Genomic DNA, 23,465 nt, shown 5'->3' with positions numbered 1-23,465 from the left:
CGGCACAAACACCCCACTCATCAAGCTTCAACGGAGCCGAAATAATCAGCTGTGAGGGAAATAAAACAGTAGAAGGAGGCAGTGGAGAAGGACGGACGGTGGATAGAGGAGTAGTAGTAGTCAGACAGCCTAAATTCCAGCAGAGCAGAGGGCAGGCGCACACACAAGATCTGGAAGCAAAAATAAAAGTAGAAATAGAAACACGAGTCGAAACAAACAGAGCAGTATTGACAGAAAACTTAAGTAGAAATACTGACCAACTCACTGTCTGAGCTGCAGGTTGACTAATCTATCAACTGATTTACAGACCGGCTGACTGGTGTCTTGACTGAGAGCCAGGTTTGCTTACTAATTAAATAGGAAATCTGGTGACCGACCAGCAGACTAACCGATCGTCTGGTTAGTGATGCATGTGATGTTACTGCCTCACTGACTCTGACTGATTGACTGAATCATTCACCGACTAGCTGGTAAATCAAAGTGAAAGATGCTACCTTGTCCTGTCACATCCTCCCTGGCCGAGCGAGACAGAGGGAATGAGAGGAAGCGAGAGGGAAGTAGAGATGGACGAGGCTGTGGGGGAGGGGCGATGTTTCTGTGCCAACTTCCATGCAGAGGCACTCATCTCTTTATCTCGAGCTCTCATGCCCCCCTCCCCGCAGTCCCTCTATTCCTCTCTCGCTCCATGCAACACAGTCTTCTCGTCTTTCCGCATCTCTTATCTGATTCGTTTTTTTGGCATTCTCGTTTTGTCCTCGTCTCGCTCTCGCAAACACTCTCTATGCAGTCATTTTTAGGGGATCTTTCCAGTCACTTCACATGAGTGTCTGAATGTGTGTCTATGTCCTAGCGGAGGTGCTCCACTTTACCCAGTCAGCACACACACACACACACACACACACACACACCCCGATCCATACTGAGAATGAGCGAAAGGGCAGAATGAAACAAAGATGATGGTAAAGAGGAGATTAGCACCCAATCTTCTTATCAGCACCCCCCCTACCCCCCAAAAAACACTTAAGTACACATGCACACACACCCAAAAGACCTAAATTCTCAAAGCAGCTGCAGCAGAGAATCCTACAGTATAAGCTCATAAACGGCTTCATAATGACTAGCCTATGCTTTGTTGGTTGGGATTAACGAAGCGAAGGTTGACAGCATATTGACTTGGGATAATAATCATTGTAATGTATATGTAATGTAAATGTAGATTTTCCAGGTATGTGACAAAAAAAAAAAATCAGGGATTGTAATTAAATATGTCAGATCGTATATGAAAACTTAAGCAAAAACACTTAATAAATGTGGAAAAATATACTGTTTTAGTTAGCGTCTTAATAATAATAATAATATTGATGATGATAATATTTAGATCAGAGGAGTTACAGGGGATGTGTGAAAAATCAATATTAATAGAGAAAAATAGAGTAAATATAAAATCCAATTTTATAATACTAGAATGGAAATCTGGTTAAACTGTCAGCTGCTATGTAACATGACAATATACATGTATACATGTATGTAATTAATTTATTAGTGTCTGTAGCATTTATTGTGGGGGAAATTGAAAAGAATAGTAAAAAATAAAGCAGAATTGGTAATGGCAGGTTACAGTGCAAGTCTGGTTAAACAAAATAATTACATAAATCTAACATTGTCAATTAGCATTAGCAGCTGTTAAAGTACTCGTGATGCACAGACAATAGACTTACATAACACCAATTTGAGCTTAAATACAGCTAAAAATAATAAGTAGATTAAATTTGACAAAATATATTATATAATACATCATCTGTTAGTGACTTTTAACATTTGAACTAAATAGATACTTGTGGGATAAAAGTCAGAAGTTTAATGGCTGCTAAAATATTTATTAAAATGTTACAATATAGATGAGATAATACAGGTGGCCAAGTTAAAACACCAGTCATATAACATTATAATGTCACGTCAATTAGCATTTTAACACTTTAACTGACAGTCAGTGACTTTCAGTTAGCAGTGAGTTTTAGCTTGCATTCACTATTCCTATCTAGAGAGTATTACATGCCTGAAGCAGCTGGCTAAGGAGTGTCAGTTATCATCATCATCTTCATCTTCATCATCACAGCAATCAGAATCATTATTGTACCCATCATCTCTGCCTTCAAGATCTTCATCATCACATTCACAAAGCATGCTAGTGCAAGGCACTGCCCAGGGTTACAAGTTTGATTTCCACATATTCAAATGTTAAGTCCTTTGTAGCGGTCAGGTTACTTTGGATCATTCTCCCAACTCTTAATATTATCAAAGGAATCTTTATTGTTTTACTCGAATCGTATTTACATTACAATCCAATCTAAAAACCAAGACATGGTCTCTGTTAAAGCGGGATATCCCTTTTCTTTTCACTATTGTTTCCTACTGGCTTCTAATGAGTTTTAATCAGTATACGTCTATAACCTACATATTTTAGACATGCTAATGGCTAATGGTGGTGTTACTTTGTCTTGATTTCAGTCCAGTGAAATTGCTACGACGACCTGCTGAGAAATTTGTTACAAAATTCCTTTCAAAGCATCCTGGGTGAAACCATTTCTTTTCATCTGGTACCTCCAGCTGGTTAACATTACCGCAATTTCCAAAAATCCAGTTCATGACAAAATGCACTTGAATGAACCCAAAACAAAGCAAGCTAACATGCTAACATTTAACATTCACACATTGTGCGTTACCTTGCTAATACTGATGTTGGCATAATTTCAGCCTTAGTGACTTGTTAAGCCGTAGTTTCCACTGACAGATGTTTTTAAATGTATGCATACGATAAGATTCATGCTTAACATAAGCCTGAGAGAGGGATAAATGAAACTGTGATTCTGAAGCATTATAATGTCAAGTGTCTACTTAGTGCACATGTTGCTCAAAAACAGTGTTTAGTTGGCGTATCTATCATTTATTCGGACCCTCAATCACCAATGAACTCAATCATCAAAAATGTTCCTTAAAATACCATAAATTTAAATTAATAGTTGAGTAATTAAATTATTTTAGTAGAATTATAATGGGATAATTAATTATTAGGAGAAATTATGGGGTTTTAATGACTTACAAAAACTCTATCCATTAAAGAAAAACTATTAAAACCATTCAAATATGATATGAGTTTTCTTGTTATACCGCCCACCATAGACGAGACCTCCTACCACTGTTGTCACGTCATTTTCCAGCTTGCAGCGTAAACGTTTTCTCTCCATCTCATACATATTCACTTGACCTACATTATAGAGCCTCTAAAATTAGCTTCTGCCCAGGAAAGATCCTTCTGCCTTTGAAGTTATAAGGAATGTGTCCCTCCTGAGCCACCACAGGCTCAAAACAGAGCAGAGCGATGCGATTTAGGGTATATAGAGGCAGCAGAAGTGGGCCAGTAGTGTGTGTGTGTGAACAACAATATGTGTGTGTGGATTGCATTTATTGCTGAGGCAGTGTAACACTGACACAGGAGGAGTATGCTACACACACACACACACACACACACACACACACACACACACACACAGCTGTGCCCTGGAAGCTGAGTACATGAGTATGATAATTACACCCTCAGCTGCAGGAATTAGACTTGCCCCTTAGCTGGTAATCTGCCTGGAATCTCAGGGCTCCATCATGGCCCCACCCACTCTAATCTGGGACCACAAATTAAAAACAAAATCACGTTATTTTCAGAGGCAGCTCAGAGTAATTTACGCCACTGAATCAGTGAAGTCAGACTTACTGCAGGAAAATAATACAAGACGACGATGCGATGGGTTATCTTGGCTTGCTCCACAGCAGTAAAAGCTGGATTTGAAGATAAATGGATCTTAAAAGTAAGACATAATCTGACTACATTCAATTTATTTGAATCCACTGGGCCTAGACTGATGTCTGGAGCCGGTATTGCACTGTTACAACAAATCCAATACACTGGTGTATCAGTGGGATAAAGTCCTTAATTTTATCTACTGTCTACTAGATTATGTCAAACTATGATCTTTAAAAAGGTAGCCTACTGAGGTCTGCTTGATCCAAAACTCAAGCAAACTGAAGCAGGTTGAGAAAATGAGGAGGGCTCGGAGCAGATTTATATGTCTGTGTGCTGCCGTTACAAAGACAGCCAAAGTCAAGAACTCCAAACGAGACAGCCCATTGCCAGCCAATCCACTGTGTGCGAGAGCGTGTTTGTGTGTACACACGTGTGTGTATATATGATCAACAGGGAATCACCCTGTCTCTGCACCAAAGAAGATTAACCCTGCAGATCTGGCACATTCTTCTAACGTCCAATCAAACTGCGTCATCTGATTTATCATCCAATCAAATCCTTACATTGCCGATCCAATCAGAATAAAGCCTCCTTACTTACCCTTTATCTAATGCCCATACACACACACACACAGATAAATAAAACTTTGCCCTTAGCCATTAAGAAGTCTGCAGCTTTAGCTTAAGAGCATCAGAGACATTACAGTCACATTAAGAGCCATCTATCCAAAGACATTCATGTACATTATCTTTGTCATATTATTAAGTAATTTCTACAGCCAGAGCCCAGGAAATTCTGATCTCCACCAGCATCTTGATCAAGCGGAAAGCTTCCGGTCTGAGACACGAAGCCAATGCAGAAGTCCCTTAAACCTGCATTCTATGTAACGGTCAGCAGGGGGCGACTCTTCTGGTTGCAAACAGAAGTCCGGTTCCATTAGAAATAATGGTAAAATGGACCCTACTTCTCGGCTGATTTATTACCTCAGTAAACACTTTCCTGATGAGTTTATGGTCTGAATCGCTAGTTTCATGTCTTCTTCAATACAACATGATGTTAATTTAGTAAATTATGGCCCCATTTAGAGGAAAATGGACCATAAAACAGAGTAAGCTTTAGGGTGGTTAGCCGTTTGCTCCAACCTCTCGTCCAAATATGGTATATTTCCAGGCACTTCCTGGTTACAAAAAATCAACATGGCGGCGCCCTATCGGCCAAACTCGAGGCTTCAAAACAGCAGTCCACAAACCAACAGGTGACGTTATGATGACTAGGTCCACTTCTTATATACAGTCTATGGTCCTGATCTGGGTTGAACTACAAAAGCAGTGGGAACTCACTGCGTTTACATCAAAGGGACCAGGGTCTAAATTTAGTTCTAGGGTCTTTATTTTACCTCCCAAAAGTGCTCAGGGTGTAGTACTGCTACTTTGGGGGTGGGGGTGGGGCTTGCAGTGAATTTCTGAATGAGCGAGTAGAGGCTACTGGCTTTAACTAGAGAACGTCAGTTGTTTTTCTATGACTGCTCTTGTCTTTTCCACCGTTGTTTGCAAACCAATAAATCACAATCAACAAATAGCGACACAAGTCTCGCCGATGACATCGTACGTCAGCTTTAAATATATTGCTCGGAAATAGCTGCCAGCGTGCAGCGCTGTATTTACAGCAAACAGCTGATGGAGTTACGCTAAATACTGAGTCTGGAGTTGTTGTTTTAACTTTTTACAGCAGGTAATAAAGCTCATTAAAAATCACGTTTCTCCGACGCTCAGGCCGACACAGACGTGAGTCTGGCCAGCTGATCTGCAGCTCTTGTTGGCTGGAAATGTTTTAATAACCTTCCAGTCGCGATTTTATTTTTGTGTTGCTTTCTCTGTGCTGGAGTTATTTTAAGAACTTGATGGCTTTATCCAGTTTGTTATTAAATTTGTCCCCTCATTATACTCCCACACAAAAAAGCTGCTTTAATGATCCAGCCTAGCCTATAGTTTTTCGTTATATTCCAATCAAATCTGGTTCATTTATAAATTTTGCTCATGGATAGTGGTTTCAAATAATAATGCCTGTGCATCGCGTTGTATGGCGTATATGCCTACCTATGGTTAATTTGCCTAATCTTTGCAGGTCTTTAGACCACGGTGGAAATGCACACAGCAATGAGCTGAAGGAACCTTTTAGTTCCTTGAAAAGAGATCTGGGGACTTCAAAGTCCCTGGTACTTTAGGTTGAAACGCGGCTTATGAGTAGTAGCTAGTCCCATAATCTGCACTGATCGGCGTTAGCTAGCACCAGGCTCATCTACTGAACTCCATTACTGCAGCTGGCTGAGCTCCAAACACTCATTACCAAACAAAACAAATCAAGGCTTCTTAACAACTTAAGGACTCAGGTCACCAGTGCGCTCTGCACACCACACACTGCACTTGTGGAAATAAGAATTCTATATTCATAACATCTTCTCAACACTGATTACTGCAACTTCCAAGCACAGATGTGTGTTTTGTTTCTTCTTAGAGGAAAAGCTTTTCAGATGGTTTCACAGGAACAAACAGTATGGCCACAACTGTCTTTAGTAGATAAAAAGCAGACACAGAAGTGCTGACTGTCACACTTACCTGTACTTATTTTCATAAAAAACATGAGTCATTTCAATATTATCATCCTAAACATTTCACTACAAATACTGCTGTTGAAGCGTTCTTACAGTTCAATCACACAGGATGTTTGTTAGCAGCTTAGGGTGACCTTTAGATGTTTGCAATGTGACTGTTTCGATCACTGTCACTTGCTGTGACAACTATTGTACAATAGACACAACGGATCAGTTTGGCCTTTGTGATTTAAATGCATATCACACATGTTAAGCCAGAAGTACTCTCCACACTTATATTTGGTATATTTTCATGGGCAAAATAGTGGAAAGCAGCGATGCTGCTGGCAGAATGACTCCTGTGTGATCGCATCATTGTAAGACTCCTATATATACACACACGTAACCCCCCCCCCCGCCCACACACACACACACAGTATGCATGAAGTCAGGTAAAGTTTGCTTTAACTAATGCCTTTTTTATTCTTAAAGAAAGCAAACCTCTGTGCTTCATAGGGAAAAAGCAAAATGGCCTCTGCACTCTAGCTGCAGATTTGACTGAAAGCAAATCAACTCAAAGATGCAGAAACAGTATCATGTAGTGGCCCATGCTTTAGCTTATACAAGGAATGTACAGGCAAACACAGAAGCCAGTTCACAAAGCTTTACAGAATGAAAACATTCATTAGATGGTGTGATCTTTTCTGCAGCCAATCTGCAGGACATTTGACCAGTGTGATTATATTGTGTTCACATTTTGTTTTACATTTTAAACTTTGCAAAATGGGTTTGGTCAATCAACACGTTTGAATCTTTGAGTAGTTCTTTAACACAAAAAAGCCATTTTTGAAATAGCAACTGTTGCAAGGCATAACCGTCAAATCTCACATAGTATGATTGGGTGATTAGTTCATAATAATGAACTCCTCATGGTAATACTTAATGATACTCTGATTCCTTAAGCAAGTCTGTTAGTGTAAAATTATTGTCAGTTGTGAATTATCTTCATAAATATAAAACTGCATATTAAATGAAACAAAGGTGCAAAGTTTGTATATTTTATGTGTAAGGAATAACATCTCTACAAAGGCCTTTTCGAGTGACTCTTCTTTTTTTACTATTATCACTATTTGCTCACTTGTGGAATTCAAGTCCCTGTTCCATTTTATTTTGGTGTGTTCATTCATTAGAAACAACTTTAAAAATACATCTGACATTTGCAGAGCATTTCTGCCTTGCAGGCTTTGACGCATTTCACATCATGACAAACCAAATGAACACAGATTGGTTGGTTTATATTGGTTAATCAGGCTGCAGCTACACTGGAAACAGTTCTGTTGTTTTACACTGGGGTTGCACAGTATACTGGTAGAGCTAAAGTACCAAGAAAGTAAGAGTTTTGTGATACTGCATGGGGAAACCAAGTTGTATCACAGTCTCTGTAAAGCTTTGGGATTATATACCAGCATACTGCAGCCACACACTGTACCCTCTGCATCACTACTGAGAAGGAAATGACAAAAGAGAGAGGTGGAAAGAAGTCAACATGCATGCCGGCTGGCCACGACTCCTGACGCAGCAAGTGAAACAACATGCATGCTCATTTACGCATGCACAGACCTATAAAGGGAGACAGGAAGATGGCATGCAAGAGAAGAGGAAGGGCGTGCAGTAGTGAATGCGGCGTCACCTTGGTCAGCAGGTGGGAAGGCTTCCCTGCTATGTTTCTCAGAATCAGAGAGGTTTCCCTGTCCAGATAGGAGTGCTTTAAAGACAGAGAGAGTCCCAGTGAATTAATCTGGTGTTTGATTGGCTGGATGTGGCAGTTTAGCAGAAAGCTGTGGTGAAGCAGTGATCAGCAGCAGAAAAACATCAACATCACTGATAAGAGTGGTCAGAGAACAAAACCTGTGAAGGAGAACTGTCCACACATAATAAAGAGATTACAGTAATGGTATAGGTACGCTGGGATGGAAAGGAAACACACATTAACCAACTGTCTTATAAAATAACTAATTTACTTCAACCCAGATTAGATAACTAAGACCATGAGCTGCATGCATGCACTCAAACAGTTATTTTGTGATGCAATGCTTTCATTTAAGTTTTGTAAGAACACTGCCAAAGTCTACTCACGATTGTTTTAATTTTTTCCATAAAGTGGTTTAAAAATCCCTAAAGAAGAAACTTAAATTTTAAATCATGCTCATCACGACAACACGCTTTGTGGACATACAGCAGGCACTTTCTCTGATCCAGAGAGCGCATATCTACACATGGCCTCTGAAGGGTCTTTTAGAAACCTGGAGGTTTGCTTCTCGTTACTGGATCCAGAAAATCCTAATCGTGCTTGCCAAATAAAACCCAACTTGTGTTAAGGCAATCTGGTCTATTGAAGCTGCTGCATTGCAGTCTGGTATATGTCCTGATGATGTATGAATACAAACTGCTCTCAAATTCTTATCTTCTTTCTTCTCCCTGTATGGTTATACATAAATTAAACATAAAATTATGAACCCATACTCTAACTACTGACTGGAATTTTACAAGCATGGTTTTATGAGGTTCAATGTTTTTTTAATGACTTTAAGGAGTTTTCTATAACATTTGAACCGCCATGAAATCAAATGTACAAATAAAACTTTTTAAAAGTTTGTGAATTTGGTCGTGTCATCAAATTTGCGTCCATAGTTTGGTACGGTTTAATCTCTGGGAGAAGGGTGTGACATAGTGAGACCACAAACTGCACTCGGAAAATCTCACTCACTGTTTACTCACTGATTATGATGCATTCGGATACAACCAATGGGGAGACATGTGAGGTTGCCCAGTAAAGTCAGTTGTCTTGCTATACTTGACACTACAAACTAAAGTGGGCCGGATTCCGGTTAACATATCTTTGGGAAATAAAGGTTAAATAATTCAAACAGACACAAGTATACAGTCACTACTGCTTCAGGGTTTACTGGTAGGAAACAGGGAACACATACAGGATTTCAACTCCAGGCCAGCAGGCTACCAGACAGATTTTTATTCATTATTTATATGCTAAATTATTTACTATATTACTCATATTTACTGACAATGTGAATTCCACAGACATGGACCAAATCTGGGCCAGATCATTGAGCTTCATATAATCCCACATACTTTTGATATTCCCACATATTTTGTTTTGTAATACAAATATCAACTTCCTCAAATGACGTACATCATTTTGTTCCAACGAGTGATATTGTTGAAATATGTTATCCATTTAGCGTTGCTAGAAATAAATAAATAAAAACAAATCTACATTTTATTTTCAGATCTGTTCTCGTCGTCAATAATCTCATGAGTGTGTGTGTGTGTGTGTGCGCTCCAATCACTAGAGACTGTTTTATAGAAAGCATTAGTTGTCCCTTGATAACCACAGATTAAAAAATGATATTTAGGTCAAATACACACACACGCACACACACACACACACACACACGATTACAGCTTTTCACTTTGGCCAAGATCTGACCAACAAAATCCGTGTGTGTGTGTGTGTGTGTGTGTGTGTGTGTGTGTGTGTTGAGTCCCTCTAGGATGCAGTAATCAGGAAGAGAGCTGCTATAGACTACATAGGAAGACTTTGTTGGTGATTATGTCTATCTTTCTGTGTGATGTGTAAGATGACTCGCAGGCTGTGTAATCAATGTAATGTCTGTGTAATCAAAATATGTTTAATTCAGTTTCTGCTGTATCTAATTTACATGTATGTCAAGATGTGCAAAGTGGACACAGCTGTGGACTTAAGAGCCTGTTCCTGCTGAAAAATCTCACCTCATTTTTTTATTTTTATTTATGATAGATGAGTAAGTGTGTTGACTTTATCATCAATGAGTACATGCAGTCATAGGGCTGGAAGTTACAGGTTAACTCACAATATACTATAATTTGATTTTGCACATTATAGAAATGGTTATCACCACACAGGTGATTCTGCAATTCTACAATTTCCTTTTCTTCAGATTTTTAACATGTAAGGTACATGTTAAGGAAAATCATTTTTTGTATCCTTTGTAAGGCAATTTGCGCTGGGATAATGTCAGCCATAATCTCTACAAAACTGGATCCTGTTTGCTTGTTGTAAAGGTGTTTCATGCTGCTTCTCATCCCACCTAGCTTTTAGGATTTTCTTGTAGTAACTTGCAAAGATGGCAGCGAGCAGTGAACCCAAGAAGAGTCCAGATGGACAACTAATTGTTTAAATTAAAATAGTACCTTAATCTTTTTATAGTGTAACGATAAGCATGTCAGTGGCCTGTTGTTGTTTTTCTTCTCTCTCTGGCACACAGTTGAATTGGAAAGATTATAGTGTACTGGACTACCAATGTAGCTGAAAAACAAAACCTTTTTCTTTTTTCAAACTAGCATTTGTGGCTCAGCAATACTGTGATTATGGAGCTTACATCTAACAATCAATACTTAAATAAGTTAACCTTTATTTCTCCAAACACTTCAATGTGGGATTTACTGAGTCTTAAAATGTTGTTAGTTTTACTGCCCTCAATAGACATTCAAAGTGAACGCATAAAGGAGATTCAAACTGCAGTCCCAGTTTCTAATGAGCTGGACTCAAGGGAGTTGTGCTCTGGGCAGACTACACCACATCCTCTCCTCTAATTCCTCTCTTTTTGTATCCTCTCTCCTTCTCTTTCTCCTTATTTATACTCTTTCTCCCTCTTTCTTTCTTTCTCTCTGTGCCTTTAACTTTCCATCATCTCCTTCCTTCGTTCCTTTATCATGTAGTGTCATTTACTGACTCACTCTGGCCTCTCACCTCATTATTCTAATTTTATTCATTCCTTCTCTCTCTCTCCCTCTCTCTCTCTCTCTCTCCCGACTTTGTAATATCAGTGTTTGCACTGGATGAACTGAAGCAGTAACCCAGTTTCCTACTCACTGAACAAGGTTTGTGTTCGCAGTACAGCTCATTGGGTTTCTTCTTTTGGTTGAGCAAGGCACTAACATTAACATTAAATTCCCTCAGCAGCCACCAGTGTTAGAAATGTAAGAGGGATAGCATTTAGGGAGTATAAATGTTTACAAAAATCCTTCATGGTGAAACTTGTATAATTGTGATGAGCTATTTTTTTGGGACATTTTATCCTGTTGTATCTTGTTCCTGTATCCATTTTGCTAGCACAGCTGTGAATCATTCACATCTGACTACGTCGGTGTTTAAGGGAAGATTATGACCAGGCTTTTCTTTTCAGTGTATTCTGCGACAGAAAAAAACAGAGCAGTTTTGAACATAAAAGAAGCGAGGACGCAGCTTGAAGCAGCAGAAACTGTCAGCAGCACACAGCCGGCAGTAGGAGAAAATGCCAACCGACACAAACCATTGCTGCAGCAAAACCTAAAACAACCTACACTTTCAACAGCAAGGAAAGTGGACTGTTTGACTGTACCCTATTTGCAGCTCTGGGAAACAACATAACTTGAATAGACTTGATGCCTAAAAACACACTATGGGTCAACGATTTCTTTTTTTGGAAAGTTTATACAAAATCTTCTAGTAATATTTTACAATTCTGGAGTTTTAAACATTTAAATAGTGTTTATATGATCAACTAGCAGCGGAAATGCTTTAATAACTGTGTGTTGTGACTGTCACATGGAAATGCAGTTTTAAATACAGATTGGTCTAAAAATGTCTGCATTCGCATCACAACCTCACAAAATGCCACTTGGACAATAGTGCATTGTGACTGAACTCCGCAAACAACTTGCTGAGTGACCCATTCCAGTACTGTGTGTTTTCTGGTATTTTCCTCCTATATTTTAAGTGGAATTATCAGCTGAAGCACATAATCTCTTCATAATCTGCTTGAAATGATAGAAGACTCGGCATAATCCCAGACAGTGGACAGGTTTTAGTGAGGTAGATCCACTCAAAATACCACCAGTCCTGCTGCTAAACACCTGAGTATGAGATTAGCACCGAGGTAGACTGTTGTGATGGCAGTCACCGGTCAACGTCTGGTTAAATAAGGAAGGGAAACAGTAAAAATAAATCCTCCCTTCAGGAAGGTGAGAGGTGTTTCTGTTATTTCACCTACAGTCACTGATATAAATGGACAATATAATCCAATACAGTTCAATCACACGGTGGAATAAACACCTCTTTAATACTGTTTCAACAAAAACTGAACATACAAACATACAAATCATCCATTCATTCTTTTGCTCATCAAAAGTGGGGCTTGTACCTCTGTGTTGTGATGAACGTGAACGGCTACTTCAGCTGAGGGCATAACTGAAGACTGCTGACTGTCTGATTCACTGCGAAGAACACTGTCCAATGAGTCCATGGAAGAAGCAGAGTTAACAGAAACCCTGGAGGCTGAGGTGACGGAGGAGCGCGCGGACTGAACAATTGAACGCGCCTAAAGTGGCACAACAAGAGAAAGAGAAGGGAAATCAGTTTGGAAAACTTTATACTTTACTTTGACATCAAAATTATCTTATCTCTAAGCAAAGTCTAGACATCATGCACCCAAGCCTGGAGTGATCTTTGCATTAGCTTTATGAACAATGTTTTTTTAAAAAGGTGTCAACCCACTATTTAGTCCACTGAATAATACATGCTGCCTGGCTTCAATTTCCTCTAACATCACCATGATCCTGTCTTCCAAAAGGTTTGCTTTTCTCTTTTGGTCCTCATTTGTGCTAGCATACTATAACGGGGAATCACTGGCTGTAGGGCGGTACTGTCAACTTCAAGTAATTTGAGATTTTTACAGGTGCGTAAATTACAAATGGGCTTCTTAGATCCTGTGTAAGCAATGTTTTTCACGCTCAGCATCTTCTATGAATTGAACGTAAGCATACCATCAGAAATTACTTTGAGACTAAGTTCATGTATAAATCCAGGTCCCAGGTCACACAGACTTTATAGCTCCAAATCCTAAAGATCCTAGTTTAGTGATACAAAATTAAAAAGCTCAAAATACTATAAAGTAATCAACTTGATATTTACCGCATTTTTATTCATGAACTGTGAAGAGGGATCAACACCACATAAAGAGGCTGAGGTCACTTGAAACTTACCTCATGTTCACTGACTGTGCCGACTGATCCTGTGCGTCGATGTTGGCGCTGAGAGGATCCAGGCCGCCGCATTGTGGCTGATGTATAGGAGGAGGCGGAGCTAAGAGAGTGGGATGAGGTCTGCCGAGCAGCTTCATCCATACTGAGAGACGCCTGATGGGTAAGCAGAGACCGAGGACAGCAGGTAAAGGTCAACCTTATCCATCATACAAAAATAACACAAGTGAACACATCTGACCAGGTACGCTGGTCGAAGAGCATATGTGTCATCCCTCACACCTCTGGATTAATTAATCCTTTTCACCAAAGTTGTGGTTGTGTAATCTCACGTAGCAAGGTCTGATCAAGCTCATGGCTGCAACATTAAAAAATGATTTTGATGGTTGATCAGAACATACCTAATTTTATTTCAAGGGGTTCACCTTAGCAAATCGGCACCTCCGCACAGCTACGCTCAGTCTGTCTGTACCGCCAAAGTCCTTTTAGGCAAATCTTGCCACTCGGGCGCCATCTTGGCAACGCCTCCGGTCAGCTATTTCGGACTAACAAGACCAGGCTCCTATCTGAATGAATGGGGAGAGAGCCAGAACTGCACTTGTACTGGTCACTGGGACATAAATACTGCATGAATCGAATCAGCAGTAAAATCTAATAAAACTTGCTGGAAAAGTTTCACAACTTTGCTCCAAAATAAGGTTTTTCCGGTTATACTTCTACAATGCTTGCGTCACCACTTCCACATACGCGCAGTAAAACAGACCCTTACGTCAGTGGAACCACACGATTGGCTGAAATATGTTTCCCGCTTTGGCTGTTAAAAGCAGACAATTGGCTTTTTAGCGGGAGGGGTGGGATAACCTCCATCTTTGCCGTTACGGGTTTTCCCCTTAGAGTTGTAGCCAGCCTGGTGGGCCTTGAGAGTGGGGGCCTTAAAGAGACAGGAGCATCTACAGCTTGTTTCAGACAGAGGCTGAAATGAAGGCCTACATGAAAGGCCAGTATAAGAGAAAATAATTATTTTTTAAATGCAGTATAAAAAGGTCTCCTTTAACAAAAACTGCAGCAAATTCAAGTATGTAGTGTTAAATAACTGAATGTATTTGAATCCTATTCATACAGTTCTCAGTAAGTATGTATTTAACCGTGTGTTTAGTACTCTGATGGTTGTTTGGAACACTGTCATGTTTCAATGCACCATCGTTTGCTCCATTTTATTAGTTTTCAACCCAGACAATTTTATCTTATCAGGAAAAATAGAGTATCTAAAAAGGTTGCAGCAAAACACTGACCACAGTTGGGTAGAAATCTATTTTTCAACCACAAAAACACTGAAACATGTTTCCTTCTTTGCTGAGCTGCAGAACAAGGCTCTGCCTCCAGTTCTCCCGGACCTATTTTGATTTGTTTGCAGTATCAAGAGAGCCCACTCTGCCCCTTAATGCTTCAACTTCTCCACACTTCCATGCTTTTGATGAGGCAATGATTGGTTTGTCAAGTTTACTTGAAGTTTTAAAATGTTTACCTCTCGCTAACAACTCCCCCCTAAGGCCAAGGAGTCTTTACAAAGGCATTTTTATTGCTTATGTTATAAAAAAAACCTTTGACATTTTGAGGCATATGAGTTTTTGTTGAAATGAATGATGGATATAAAAATGGCACAACACACACTACATAAGGATAAATGACAAAAATATCACTCACGCAGATTTATTCTTATAAAACACATTTCCACACTAGCACACACCTTCTCCAGCTGGGCAGTGATGTCGTCAAGACTGAAGTTAGAAGCCAGCGCCGGTCTCCCATGATGCCCAGCGGAAGCTCTGATGGTGCCAGCGGGTGAGGCTCTAGTACTGCTACTGCTACTGCTCGCCCCGCTGCTGCCCCCCCCACCACTCACACTGTTACTACTGCTTCCACCACCACCACTGCTGCTCCCTGCTGGTTGCTGCCTGCCGCTGCGCCCTGCTGGAGGCTTCTGACGGACCTGGAGATGGAAAGAAAGAGTGCAGAAAGACTCGAAACAAAGCTTTTCTGAGACTGAAGAAACAGAAAAGGCATTCCTCATATTTTATAAAAAGGAAGTATTAACCAAAACATTTAAGCTGCCTTAAAACAATTTGATTTGAATCAACCTCTACTTGGAGAAAAAAAAAAAAGACATCTCAATGACTCTCTGCTTTCAATATTTAGAAAATGCTCATCAAGGACAGCAACAAGAAATGTGATTATAACCGATGAATGATGGCCAAAACTCACACTATGAACACAAGCTCATATTCTGTACACGTGTACCTTGGTGTCGGTCAACCCCAGGCGAGCCATGCTGCCAATGCTGTTGGGTTTGGCGTTGACGGTGCTGAGTTCCTGTTCGATCGAGCTAAGATCAGCCATGAGAGCATCAAGATCCACGTTCTCCCCCTGATTCAACGCCTCTGCGGACAGAGAGATATCAGGATGTGAGATGTGGAGGAGAGAGAGACAGGCAGACCATAACAGAGCAGGAGAGGAGGAAAGGAAACCAATCAAACTGCGAGTGAGGAAAGGCATCTGTGTGGGGCTGACCGTTGATGTTGTAGATGGAGAATCTGTAGGAGAAGTTGGCCATGTTGGTCTCTTGTCTGAGAGGAGCTTTCTGCTGTGGGGGTTGCTCAGGGCGGCCATCATCCAGACTCTGAATGGACAGAAGAAGAAGAAAATTAAGTGTGTGCAACACCCATTTCACATTTTTGCATGTTTGTGTGCCAAAAACCCAATCATCCATTTATTTTCAGCAGGCTAGGATCAGATTTCATTTGACACAATATTGAAACAGTGCTTCTGTAATGATTACAGTACATGCCACAGCATCTGATTTCTTGCAGATTAGCTCTGGACTAGAGCGTGTACCTGTGTGAGTTTGTCGAGCTCTCCCAGCCAGGCTCCAAACATCTTATCCAAGTCCTTGTCCTCCTTATCACTGTCGTCCTCTTCCTCCTCCTCTTCCTCCCTGACCTCCACCTCCTCATCTGATAATTGATCCATCTAAGGAGATGACAAAAGGAGGAAAAGAAAAAGAAAAACTGGTTAATTCCTCTGCAAGACACAGCATGATCTCTCGGCTCCATCTAGTGGCCAACAGTTTGTGGCACCATAACTGTTCATATTGCATTCTGATTTCACTCCCCTGATTGTCTAAATGTTATCAACATTCATGATCCACAGTTGATGCTTCCTTTTCATTTTGGGGACCCTCTGGCCTTTCCTTCGGGCAGGTTACATCTTTCACAACAAAAACCAAAATGAAAAGACAAACAGAGCACATTTATGCCCCCTGGGGGTAAACATCTAACGGTTAAAGTTCTAAAGATCATCAACATTGTCAGTATACCTTTAGTCCCATCCACACTTTTGTATTGTGGGGCGCAATCAACACTGCAGCCAGACCAGTTATAGACCGTCTTGTTCTTTGACCCTGGGACCTTTTGTCTTCACGGTGTGTTATTCCGCATATTTCTGACATTTTGCAGCCATACTGGCTTTGTGCTGAGCAAAAGTAAAATAATGTTGAACATATTTATAACAATAAAAAACACAAAGACTTTATGTTAACATCAGAATGTCAACAACACTTGCAGGAAGACAGAGTGGTCTGTTCCACAGTCTAAAAATAATGGTAAAAATAATCAACATGATTTAAAACAAAAGAATACACGAAGCATGACAAGGAAATTCAGGGGAAAGGTTATGAAAGATTAAGACTGTGTGTGTGTATAAACCGTTTATGTAACCGCACTGAGAACAAGTCAACACACTTTTGGAAAGAGTGTGTGATTAATGATGGCAATAATGGTCCTTCACACACACACACAGTTATGAAAATATATGTGGCTTCAAATAGATTACACAGTGACAAAGACACACAGCAGCTGTTGAATTCTTCTCTGTGTTGACAACCAGTAGCAAACAGTTTTCCACCCTATGCATGATGTAATACACTTATCAGACGTAGCAAACTAAAAATGTAGGCTAGCTAAGTTTTTGAAGTATAGAATGCATGAAAACCTTCTGCACGCTGATTTGACCCTGTTATTAAATTTGAAGATAAAGCCACAATTTAACTTAAATGTAATGTTAAAAGTATAGTTAGACATTTTTGGAAATATGCTTACTCACTTTCTTGCTGAGAGTTATTTGCAAGTTACATATAAATGCTGCGTTCCAGGCAACTTGGAAATTTCCGTCCTCCAACTACAAAAAAAAAAATATCTACCCCGATTTCACGAGTAACAGCTGAATGACATCACACAACAATGGCAGCTCCTATGAAAGCACACATAAAACAAACTAAAGGGCAATAAAGTATATTTCCATGTATTTAAATTAAAATAATTCAAACTGTCATATAGTAAAACATGTTTTGCATGAAAATTGATCTATAAATTTTTTGCCATTGTCATTAGGTAGCTGATTACAGTAAAGAATCTCTGAAAGACATCTTCTCTTCAAAAGAGATATTCAATAAAATATTAAAAACGCCAAAACATTTGGAAACATTAGGACACTTACTGTCTTTTGAGGATTATCACTTCAGTTACTTGCTTTCATTAAAATGGACATAATTTTTATTAACACCAAGGGCAGAGCTGAGGGTGCAACTGGGTGTACACCTGACAAAGAGTTTGTCATGGTCAGCTATGTATTTCATTCACTTTCGGTGTCAGGCACCACCATGCACCTGGAACGCTTTGAGGTTCAAAGTCGGATATTTCTACTTGGACATTTCCCAGTTCTGATTGGTCTGGAACGCGGCATAAGATCCAGCCAGGAGACAGTTAGATTGGCTGAGATTAGATCCAGAGGGGAAACTGCTAACCTAGTGCAGTCCAAAAGGTAAAAAAAAATATCTGCTATTTGTTTTTTTTTATATCTGTACAGAAACTGAAGTGTATAAAAAAAAAAAGTTGTGGTTTTAAGGGGGATAATGTGCCGAACTAGCCTTTGTTTTGTCATCACCATGAGGATTATTTTTAACCTTTGGACAAAGCCAGGCTTGCTGTCGTCCCATGTTTCCAGTCTTTATGCTGAACTAAGCTAACAGCCTGTAGTTTCATAATATGATATTACAGCGTTCATCTAACTCTCGTCCAGACATCGAACAAGTGTCTCACCTCTCACCTCCCTTCCTTATACTCCAGTTCTCTTTGCTCGCTATGCTCTCCTCCTCCAATCTGTATTCCGTCCTCTAACCTCCTCCTTTTTCCTCTCCTCCACATCGCCACCCAGGTGACCCCAGAGTATCGCCCAGGGCCCAGTGTGCTATTCCAGGGTTGCCGTTTTGTCGTTGCCCCCCTTGTCTCTCTCTGGGGAGGGACAGCCAGCCAACACACACACAAGATTAGAGAGCAAAATGTCACACACCCACATACAAACACATTGAACCCCCCCCCCCCGACACACACACAAGCTGAGGAGCGGCGCTACAATTAGATCCCTGTGGTTAGCAAGGTCTGTCATTTAGACTAGAGGATAGGGCGAGTGTGTGTGTGTGTGTGTGTGTGTGTGTGGTTTGGGGACTGTTGAGGGACTAGAGGAGCGTTGCGAAAACTCTCACAGCTGCGCTCTTGTACAACAATCTGCTGTTTTCACCCAGGCCAAGGTTGGATGCAGGCCAACAATGTAACCTTTTTTCTTTGCATGCACAATCTCAATGAGAAGAAAATTCACTTCCCGTTGTATCTAAACTCACCCTGCTCCTCGCATGGAGCTTTGTCTCGAAGTGGAAGAGAACACGGACGACAAAAACTGCTGCATGCAAACCTGCTTCCAACCACATTAATAATGAAATTGTGGTCCATTTTTTAAGGTTCATAATGCATGTGGGTGTGTATGTAATAGGTAATTATTATTATTTATCATCCTTCTACATAATTATATGAATACAGGTTTCTCTTATTATTGTAGCCCAATATTAAAACGTATGTCTCAAAGTGCTGTACATATTTGACCAAAATGCGTCGTAGCGTGAAAGCTTAAAGTTGCACTAATCAATATTTTCATACTAATAACTGATCAAATGAAAAGTGTAATATGAAAGGGGTCACTCATAGTGATGACCCCTTCAGGGTAAGTACCCGTCTCTTCCCCTTAAAGAGGATTACAGCAGTATCAAGACCTTGCTGGGAGGTGGCATTCCTGGTGGATCTCCAAGGTGGTTTTGCCAAGTTTCCCAGCTATCTTTGATTTTGGGACAGGAGGGACACCAAGGTGCACTACCACAGGCGGGACTGGCCTCAGCGGACCGAGTTCTCTGTGGGGAGGAACAATGTCAAGTGGGAGCACTGGTGGACCACTGAAAGGTGCTGATGCCACCACTGCGCATCAGAATCAAAGACCTTGTGAAACAATTTGTCAGAGCTCTAGATAAGGAATCGGCAGCTGTCAACAACCTTCAAGACTTCTTCCCTAAGCTGCCTGAGGCAAAGATCAAAGCCGGTGTATAAATGCATGTTAATTTGTATTCATACGTTGCTTCTTTCTGACTTTATGTGAACGAAAACACACAAATTTGCCTATTTTCTTATTGGAAATTTCAACATGTCACTCTCCTGGTCACAAAAGCAATGTTTGTGGGGAATAATAACTTTCTTTACTTCTGAGGGATAAGCAATTAGGAAATAACACTTACTAATCAGGAACAAAAAAGAAAATTTGTTACATGGTGTAATGTAGTTGCAAACAAGTCCTATCTTCAGATCTCATCAACGTGTATTCATGGACACTGCGGTGTCTGCAGAAAAGCATTGTCTGGATGAATTTAACTGTTAGAAAAATCAAACAATTAAAAATTTGGCCATCTCTGTATTCTGCTGGTTAATGTTCAACTGTGTGTCAGATAGCAGTTGAATGCACCACCAGAAAGAAAACCAGAACTCTGTTTTGTCAAACAGAGCTGAGAAAGCAAGTCATACTGATGGGCTATAAGTGCTGTGCATGTGTGTCCAAAGTAAACAGTAATTACTTTACTGCTGCAGCCACACTCCTCCTGTCTGTCAGACTGAAACCATGCAATCATACTCCCATCCTTCTTTCCTCCTACTTCTCTTTATTTTTTCTTTCCCTTAATTTCTCTCCCTTCTCCCTTGTCTATTACTGTTTTTCCTCCCCTTTCTCTTCCTCCAAAACCCTTCTCCCTCCTAACGCTTTAAAGAGAGCAAGTTTAAAACTAAACTATACGGGTTTTCAGCAGACACAATCAGCTGCTCCTGTAACCACACTGTAAACTACCACAGATAGGAAGTGACCTTAACCTCAAAACTTTGACCTTTAACCCCTCACAAAATATAGAGTAAGACTGCTGTAGTGTGGCAGAGAGGAGGTGTGGCTCATACAGTGTTACAGGCTATCACACAGGCTATCCAGGGTCCCTGTGTCAACCCGGGACATTAAACTCTAGAGAGGAGGAGGAGCCCTTGAGCGACCCACTGCATCTGTATTGGGCAGCTCCCAGTTTCCCACAGTGCTACACAGAGCCTCAACTGGTCCACTGCCACAACAAAACAACAACAGAGAGGGCTTTAAAGTTCCTTCAACTGCATTCAATATGGCCTATTCCCACGGCTCTATATCAGGACATCACACACACACAGAACGGTATTTTTAGGCCTGGTTGGGTTTTTGTAAAGCGAAGCTATAAATCAGATCCAGAGAAAAAAGAAGCAATGAGTGAATCCACAGAGTAAGTTGAGATGTTTCTCTCTCTCGCTCTCACACACACAAAATAATTTACAGTGCAAAATCTTTACGAGACTTTCAAAATTTATGAGAAACTATTTCCTTCCAATTCCTCAGTTCTTCCATTTGCCCTCAACAATAGCTTCAAAAGAAAACCTTCAGTTCTATCTTCACAACAGACATAGAACAGTTTACTTTTTGTATCAACTCTTCTGCCAAAATTACTCTTGCTGACAATGAATCAAAGCACATCTAACATTACACAACAAACCAAATACATTTACATTTATTCATTTAGCTGACCAAAGTGACTTACAGTTGCTATACATGTCAGAGGTGACAAGCAACTAGGGGTTAAGTGTCTTGCTCAGGGACACAATGGTGGATGATCTCACAGTGGGAATTGAACCCAGGTCTCCCACACCAAAGACAGGCATCTTATCTATGCGCCATCACCCCCTGTGTGAAAACAGCTCCTCACAGAATTGAGGTTTTGATGTCATCTTTCACACTCAGCTAAAAGCTGTAACTAAACCACACACAGTGTCTTTGTATTCATTTTTGTCTTGCCAGGGTACATAATTAGCCCGAGGAGTCACACTGTGACATCAATTACAGGAGCTAGCCTGTGTGTGTGTGTGTGTGTGTGTGTGTGTGTGTGTGTGTGTGTGTGTGTGTGTGTGTGTGTGTGTGTGTGTGTGTGTGTGTGTGCGCGCGCCAGGCCATGCGGGGCTGCCAAGTCAGACAGTGATTCCGCAGTGAAACTGTTTTATGCTTGCTGCTCTCTCTTTCACTCAGGACACATGTGAGATTGCTGTACTAGAGTGCTCTAGTCTGGTAATCTAACTCAATGTGTAGACGCAAGCTAGAAAACACAGAGTGGACTTTCAGGATGTTCAAAAACCAGATTTCAAGACCTGGAGTTCATCAACCAGATCAAACACGAGAACAACCACCACCATTCATAGACAAACAACCACTCACACTCGCATTCACCCCTAAGGACAATTTTAGAGACACCAATTAACCTAGCCTGCATGTCTTTGGATGGTGGGAGGAAGCCAGAGCACCCAGAGAGAACCCACGCAGACACGGGGAGAACATGCAAACTCCACACAGAAAGGCCGGGGCAACCGGGGTTCAAACCCACAACCTACTTGCTGTGAGGCAACAGTGCTAACCACTGCACAACCACGCTTTGTAAATTCTTTGAGGAGCAAGTAAATCTTCAACAATAAGCATTAAATACACTTCTGACAGACTCTCATCCAAACCAAGCCGTAGTTCATTTAATGCCATTGTCACTTTTTTCCTCTTATTATTTTTTTTGTTTTTACAACCATACACACAAGCCTCCAACTCTGAAGGTAAGAACAGCATGCATAAACACAGCGAAGACAGATTTCCTGTCTCTGTTACTTCTCTCTAATTCCATTACAGCTCATTGACAAGTACGTCATTCAAAGACAAGACTACGCACAAAAAAAAAAGTCTGACATTTCGACCAACATTCTAACATTTGACTTGCTCTTCCTGCAGATTCAAATCTAATTTAAGGCAGCAGTTCTTTTACAGCTGTCAGACATGTCAAAATTGTTAACCTCTTCAACCCCAAAGAACCTACTTGTAAGCTTTGCATTACACATTCTTCGAATTTCAATCGATGGCTCAATAGCAGGGAGGAAAATCACATTGAAAAGCCAAAATGGGTTTTCTCTGCTTTGGAAAATGGTCTGCAGTTTGAGTAAATTAGCTAAAATATACAAAACCACCAGCATGCTTTTTAATCAGTTAGTCATCTGTGTCTTATATATAGGTTGAATGATTCATACGGTAATTCATGACTGAGGTGTTTGGAATAACCATTTAGCTAGTATCGCACAGGAAGAAGCATTGAGAGAGGCAGAGGAAGCAGCCTGCTGGTCCAGCAACAATGATATCACTTCCCCTGAGACTTACAGGAGGGATTACATCATTTCCTTTTCGTTTCTCTGCATCATATCGACATCTGCCTCCGTCTCTGAATACAAGGAAGGGAGATTAATATGGAGAAAAAGTGTGAGGCAGGGGTAGATTGTGTACTCTGTGGTGCTCTTGTTTTACTTTGCTCAGCTACGCTGTGCTGTTTTTTACCTACACTGCAATATATAGTGTGTTTCTCTTTGTCTTCTACACAGCTGATAGAGAGATGCTGAATTAATAAACTCACTGCGCACGCGGCCACAAAGGTAGTTATCCCCAGCTTATTATACTTCATTTGGGCTACATAGCATGAAGATTTGT

At 40.5% G+C, this 23,465-nt stretch overlaps 1 protein-coding gene across 3 annotated transcripts in view; it reads right to left on the bottom strand.

Moving 5' to 3' along the window:
* raph1a (Ras association (RalGDS/AF-6) and pleckstrin homology domains 1a) overlaps window positions 1-23,465 on the bottom strand; it is a 64,681-nt gene that overhangs the window by 15,645 nt on the left and 25,571 nt on the right. Inside the window, exons 3-10 of one of the 3 annotated variants that reach the window (XM_038721315.1) lie at window positions 18,620-18,811; window positions 16,359-16,493; window positions 16,035-16,143; window positions 15,765-15,904; window positions 15,214-15,456; window positions 13,470-13,622; window positions 12,629-12,805; window positions 8,077-8,151 (exon numbers count right to left, since the gene is read on the bottom strand). In XM_038721315.1, coding sequence (XP_038577243.1) covers window positions 8,077-8,151; window positions 12,629-12,805; window positions 13,470-13,622; window positions 15,214-15,456; window positions 15,765-15,904; window positions 16,035-16,143; window positions 16,359-16,493 — 1,032 coding nt within the window. In that variant the 5' untranslated portion in view covers window positions 18,620-18,811. The remainder of the gene's footprint in view (window positions 1-8,076; window positions 8,152-12,628; window positions 12,806-13,469; window positions 13,623-15,213; window positions 15,457-15,764; window positions 15,905-16,034; window positions 16,144-16,358; window positions 16,494-18,619; window positions 18,812-23,465) is intronic. The other 2 variants (XM_038721314.1, XM_038721316.1) reach the window with 2 other exon arrangements.

This window comes from Micropterus salmoides, unplaced genomic scaffold (assembly GCF_014851395.1).
Source record: "Micropterus salmoides isolate LMB-PRFRI ecotype aquatic unplaced genomic scaffold, ASM1485139v1 Ms_hic_scaffold_15, whole genome shotgun sequence".
In the NCBI taxonomy this organism is placed as follows: domain Eukaryota; kingdom Metazoa; phylum Chordata; class Actinopteri; order Centrarchiformes; family Centrarchidae; genus Micropterus; species Micropterus salmoides.
Note: the sequence above shows the minus strand (reverse complement) of the source record. Positions and strands in the feature narration are given on the sequence as shown.